The 6578-nt window shown below is 47.4% G+C and overlaps 1 protein-coding gene across 3 annotated transcripts in view; it reads right to left on the reverse strand.

Moving 5' to 3' along the window:
* Window positions 1-6578, reverse strand: part of RBM27 (RNA binding motif protein 27) — a 455159-nt gene that overhangs the window by 171229 nt on the left and 277352 nt on the right. For all 3 annotated transcript variants that reach the window (XM_063928111.1, XM_063928110.1, XM_063928112.1), the window contains one exon: window positions 132-254. In XM_063928111.1, the coding sequence (XP_063784181.1) occupies window positions 132-254 (123 nt within the window). The remainder of the gene's footprint in view (window positions 1-131; window positions 255-6578) is intronic.

Below are 6578 nucleotides of genomic sequence, written 5' to 3' on the forward strand. Positions count from 1 at the left end.
GATATTTCTGTGGCACATAAACACAAGCGACAATAAGGCTTTTTACTTAAATCAAAATTACAAACAGTGGTAGCTGCTCAAACAAAATTACTCAGAAAGTAGAAGATTCTAGTAGTCTATGAATATTATACCTGCTTCTTTTTCACAGCATCCTGCACATCCGCAGGCTTCGTTACAGCTGTATTCTTATTGTCCAGCTTTGATCCAGTTGAGCTGTAAACCGATTTGGAAAGGCTTGGAGAAGGTGGTAATGTCTATGGAGAGAGAACAAAACCAACATCAATCTAATACTTTTTTTTCTCATTTTAATGTTCCCTAAAACAAAATTAAACAAATCTTAAAGATAAGTTAAAATTCTAATGCATAACCAGTAGAGAATGGCAAAAATAAGAATTTACTTACCGATAATTCTATTTCTCGGAGTCCGTAGTGGATGCTGGGGTTCCTGAAAGGACCATGGGGAATAGCGGCTCCGCAGGAGACAGGGCACAAAAAGTAAAGCTTTTCCAGATCAGGTGGTGTGCACTGGCTCCTCCCCCTATGACCCTCCTCCAGACTCCAGTTAGGTACTGTGCCCGGACGAGCGTACACAATAAGGGAGGATTTTGAATCCCGGGTAAGACTCATACCAGCCACACCAATCACACCGTACAACTTGTGATCTAAACCCAGTTAACAGTATGATAACAGAGGAGCCTCTGAAAGATGGCTCCCTAAACAATAACCCGAATTAGTTAACAATAACTATGTACAAGTATTGCAGATAATCCGCACTTGGGATGGGCGCCCAGCATCCACTACGGACTCCGAGAAATAGAATTATCGGTAAGTAAATTCTTATTTTCTCTATCGTCCTAGTGGATGCTGGGGTTCCTGAAAGGACCATGGGGATTATACCAAAGCTCCCAAACGGGCGGGAGAGTGCGGATGACTCTGCAGCACCGAATGAGAGAACTCCAGGTCCTCTTTTGCCAGGGTATCAAATTTGTAGAATTTTACAAACGTGTTCTCCCCTGACCACGTAGCTGCTCGGCAGAGTTGTAATGCCGAGACCCCTCGGGCAGCCGCCCAAGATGAGCCCACCTTCCTTGTGGAATGGGCCTTAACAGATTTAGGCTGTGGCAGGCCTGCCACAGAATGTGCAAGTTGAATTGTGTTACAAATCCAACGAGCAATCGACTGCTTAGAAGCAGGCGCACCCAACTTGTTGGGTGCATACAGTATAAACAGCGAGTCAGATTTTCTGACTCCAGCCGTCCTTGAAATGTATATTTTTAAAGCTCTGACAACGTCCAACAACTTGGAGTCCTCCAAGTCGCTTGTAGCCGCAGGCACTACAATAGGCTGGTTCAGGTGAAACGCTGATACCACCTTAGGGAGAAAATGCGGACGCGTCCGCAGCTCTGCCCTATCCGAATGGAAAATTAAATAAGGGCTTTTATAAGATAAAGCCGCCATTTCAGATACTCTCCTGGCGGAAGCCAGGGCCAGTAACATAGTCACTTTCCATGTGAGATATTTCAAATCCACATTTTGTAGTGGTTCAAACCAATGGGATTTGAGGAAATCTAAAACTACATTTAGATCCCACGGTGCCACCGGAGGCACCACAGGAGGCTGTATATGCAGTACTCCTTTGACAAAAGTCTGGACCTCAGGGACTGAGGCCAATTCTTTTTGGAAGAATATTGACAGGGCCGAAATTTGAACCTTAATAGATCCCAATTTGAGACCCATAGACAATCCTGAATGCAGGAAATGTAGGAAACGACCCAGTTGAAATTTCTCCGTCGGAGCACTCCGATCCTCGCACCACGCAACATATTTCCGCCAAATGCGGTGATAATGCTTCGCGGTGACTTCCTTTCTTGCCTTAATCAAGGTAGGAATGACTTCTTCTGGAATGCCTTTTCCTTTTAGGATCTGGCGTTCAACCGCCATGCCGTCAAACGCAGCCGCGGTAAGTCTTGAAAGAGGCAGGGACCCTGTTGAAGCAGGTCCCTTCTCAGAGGTAGAGGCCACGGATCGTCCGTGACCATCTCTTGAAGTTCCGGGTACCAAGACCTTCTTGGCCAATCCGGAGCCACTAGTATCGTTCTTACTCCGCTTTGCCGTATGATTCTCAATACCTTTGGTATGAGAGGCAGAGGAGGAAACACATACACCGACTGGTACACCCAAGGTGTTACCAGCGCGTCCACAGCTATTGCCTGCGGATCTCTTGACCTGGCGCAATGTCTGCTGAGGAAGTCTGCTTCCCAGTTGTCCACGCCCGGGATGAACACTGCTGACAGTGCTATCACGTGATTCTCCGCCCAGCGAAGGATCCTGGCAGCTTCTGCCATTGCACTCCTGCTTCTTGTGCCGCCCTGTCTGTTTACATGGGCGACTGCCGTGATGTTGTCCGACTGGATCAACACCGGTCTTCCTTGAAGCAGAGGTTCCGCCTGGCTTAGAGCATTGTAGATTGCTCTTAGTTCCAGAATGTTTATGTGAAGAGACTTTTCCAGGCTCGACCACACTCCCTGGAAGTTTCTTCCTTGTGTGACTGCTCCCCAGCCTCTCAGGCTGGCGTCCGTGGTCACCAGGATCCAATCCTGTATGCCGAATCTGCGGCCCTCCAATAGATGAGCCCTCTGCAACCACCACAGAAGAGATACCCTTGTCCTTGGAGACAGGGTTATCCGCAGGTGCATCTGAAGATGCGACCCTGACCATTTGTCCAACAGATCCCTTTGGAAAATTCTTGCATGGAATCTGCCGAATGGAATTGCTTCGTAAGAAGCCACCATTTTTCCCAGGACTCTTGTGCATTGATGTACAGACACCTTTCCTGGTTTTAGGAGGTTCCTGACCAGGTCGGATAACTCCTTGGCTTTTTCCTCGGGAAGAAAAACCTTTTTCTGAACCGTGTTCAGAATCATCCCTAGGAACAGCAGACGAGTTGTCGGCATTAATTGGGATTTTGGAATATTCAGAATCCATCCGTGCTGCTTTAGCACCTCTTGAGATAGTGCTAATCCCATCTCTAGCTGTTCTCTGGACCTTGCCCTTATTAGGAGATCGTCCAAGTATGGGATAATTAATACGCCTTTTCTTCGAAGAAGAATCATCATCTCGGCCATTACCTTTGTAAAGACCCGAGGTGCCGTGGACAAACCAAACGGCAGTGTCTGAAACTGATAGTGACAGTTTTGTACAAGGAACCTGAGGTACCCCTGGTGTGAGGGGTAAATTGGAACGTGGAGATACGCATCCTTGATGTCCAAGGATACCATAAAGTCCCCTTCTTCCAGGTTCGCTATCACTGCTCTGAGTGACTCCATCTTGAACTTGAACTTCTTTATGTACAGGTTCAAGGACTTCAGATTTAGAATAGGCCTTACCGAGCCATCCGGCTTCGGTACCACAAATAGAGTGGAATAATACCCCTTCCCTTGTTGTAGAAGAGGTACCTTGACTATCACCTGCTGAGAGTACAGCTTGTGAATGGCTTCCAAAACCGTCTCCCTTTCGGAGGGGGACGTTGGTAAAGCAGACTTCAGGAAACGGCGAGGTGGATCTGTCTCTAATTCCAACCTGTACCCCTGAGATATTATCTGCAGGATCCAGGGATCTACCTGCGAGTGAGCCCACTGCGCGCTGTAATTTTTGAGACGACCGCCCACCGTCCCCGAGTCCGCTTGAGAAGCCCCAGCGTCATGCTGAGGCTTTTGTAGAAGCCGGGGAGGGCTTCTGTTCCTGGGAAGGAGCTGCCTGTTGCTGTCTCTTCCCTCGACCTCTGCCTCGTGGCAGATATGAATAGCCCTTTGCTCTCTTATTTTTAAAGGAACGAAAGGGCTGCGGTTGAAAAATCGGTGCCTTTTTCTGTTGGGGAGTGACTTGAGGTAGAAAGGTGGATTTCCCGGCTGTAGCCGTGGCCACCAAATCTGATAGACCGACTCCAAATAACTCCTCCCCTTTATACGGCAAAACTTCCATATGCCGTCTTGAATCCGCATCGCCTGTCCACTGTCGCGTCCATAAAGCTCTTCTGGCCGAAATGGACATAGCACTTACCCGTGATGCCAGTGTGCAGATATCCCTCTGTGCATCACGCATATAAAGAAATGCATCCTTTATTTGTTCTAACGACAGTAAAATATTGTCCCTGTCCAGGGTATCAATATTTTCAATCAGGGACTCTGACCAAACTACCCCAGCACTGCACATCCAGGCAGTCGCTATAGCTGGTCGTAGTATAACACCTGCATGTGTGTATATACTTTTTTGGATATTTTCCATCCTCCTATCTGATGGATCTTTAAGTGCGGCCGTCTCAGGAGAGGGTAACGCCACTTGTTTAGATAAGCGTGTTAGCGCCTTGTCCACCCTAGGAGGTGTTTCCCAGCGCTCCCTAACCTCTGGCGGGAAAGGGTATAATGCCAATAATTTCTTTGAAATTATCAGCTTTTTATCAGGGGCAACCCACGCTTCATCACACACGTCATTTAATTCTTCTGATTCAGGAAAAACTATAGGTAGTTTTTTCACACCCCACATAATACCCTGTTTAGTGGTACCTGTAGTATCAGCTAAATGTAACGCCTCCTTCATTGCCAAAATCATATAACGTGTGGCCCTACTGGAAAATACGGTTGATTCGTCACCGTCACCACTGGAATCAGTGCCTGTGTCTGGGTCTGTGTCGACCGACTGAGGCAAAGGGCGTTTCACAGCCCCTGACGGTGTTTGAGGCGCCTGGACAGGCACTAATTGATTGTCCGGCCGCCTCATGTCGTCAAACGACTGCTTAAGCGAGTTGACGCTATCCCGTAATTCCACAAATAAAGGCATCCATTCTGGTGTCGACCCCCTAGGAGGTGACATCCCCATATTTGGCAATTGCTCCGCCTCCACACCAATATCGTCCTCATACATGTCGACACACACGTACCGACACACAGCAGACACACAGGGAATGCTCTACACGAAGACAGGACCCACTAGCCCTTTGGGGAGACAGAGGGAGAGTCTGCCAGCACACACCAAAAAAGCGCTATATATGACAGGGATAGCCTTATAATAAGTGCTCCCTTATAGCTGCTTTATATATATCAAAATATTGCCATTAAATTTGCCCCCCCTCTCTGTTTTACCCTGTTTCTGTAGTGCAGTGCAGGGGAGAGACCTGGGAGCCGTCCTGACCAGCGGTGCTGTGAGAGGAAATGGCGCCGTGTGCTGAGGAGATAGGCCCCGCCCCTTTTCCGGCGGGCTCGTCTCCCGCTATTTTGTGAATCCAGGCAGGGGTTAAATATCTCCATATAGCCTCTGGGGGCTATATGTGAGGTATTTTTAGCCTTTTAATAGGTTTTCATTTGCCTCCCAGGGCGCCCCCCCCCAGCGCCCTGCACCCTCAGTGACTGCGTGTGAAGTGTGCTGAGAGGAAAATGGCGCACAGCTGCAGTGCTGTGCGCTACCTTTAGAAGACTGCAGGAGTCTTCAGCCGCCGATTCTGGACCTCTTCTTACTTCAGCATCTGCAAGGGGGCCGGCGGCGCGGCTCCGGTGACCATCCAGGCTGTACCTGTGATCGTCCCTCTGGAGCTGATGTCCAGTAGCCAAGAAGCCAATCCATCCTGCACGCAGGTGAGTTCACTTCTTCTCCCCTCTGTCCCTCGTTGCAGTGATCCTGTTGCCAGCAGGAATCACTGTAAAATAAAAAACCTAAGCTAAACTTTCTCTAAGCAGCTCTTTATGAGAGCCACCTAGAATTGCACCCTTCTCGGCCGGGCACAAAAATCTAACTGGAGTCTGGAGGAGGGTCATAGGGGGAGGAGCCAGTGCACACCACCTGATCTGGAAAAGCTTTACTTTTTGTGCCCTGTCTCCTGCGGAGCCGCTATTCCCCATGGTCCTTTCAGGAACCCCAGCATCCACTAGGACGATAGAGAAAAAGGATTTATCTAACCTCCATAACTATGGGCATCTTCACAGGAGAGCAGGGAAATTATTTAACCCAGAGATTCCCAAATGCAGTCCTCAAGGCACCCTAATGGTCCAAGTTTTAAGTATATCCATGCTTGGTCACAGGTAACTTAATTAGTACCTCAGTCAATTTGATTTAACTATCTGTGGTGAGCTATGGATATCTTTGAAACCTGGGTCCCTGGGGTGCCTTGAGGGCGACGTGTTTGGGAAACTCTGCTTTAGCCCACGCGCATCTTATGTTTGTCCATGGCCATCTTTTGGTTGGACTGCTATGGCATACACTTATGGTACCTAGAAAATTTCTTTCCACAAGTGGAAAGAGGGTAGAGGCGCTGATATGAGAATATTATTATTACACACGTACTATGACAATATATATAATTAATAATATTTTATTTTAAGCAATAAAAACGATTATTTATATTAATACCGGACGGTAAGTATATTGAAATGCATTACATGATTTATACAATCCTTAAAATATAAAACAAATTCATTCCTATATAAAAAAATAAAAAAAATTATTTATCAGAATGTCCTTTATAGCAGACAAATATCGAGGCACTTGAGATCTATTGCACCGATGTATATACCCAGCTCAATGATAAT

Source organism: Pseudophryne corroboree, chromosome 6 (assembly GCF_028390025.1).
Source record: "Pseudophryne corroboree isolate aPseCor3 chromosome 6, aPseCor3.hap2, whole genome shotgun sequence".
NCBI classification, from domain to species: domain Eukaryota; kingdom Metazoa; phylum Chordata; class Amphibia; order Anura; family Myobatrachidae; genus Pseudophryne; species Pseudophryne corroboree.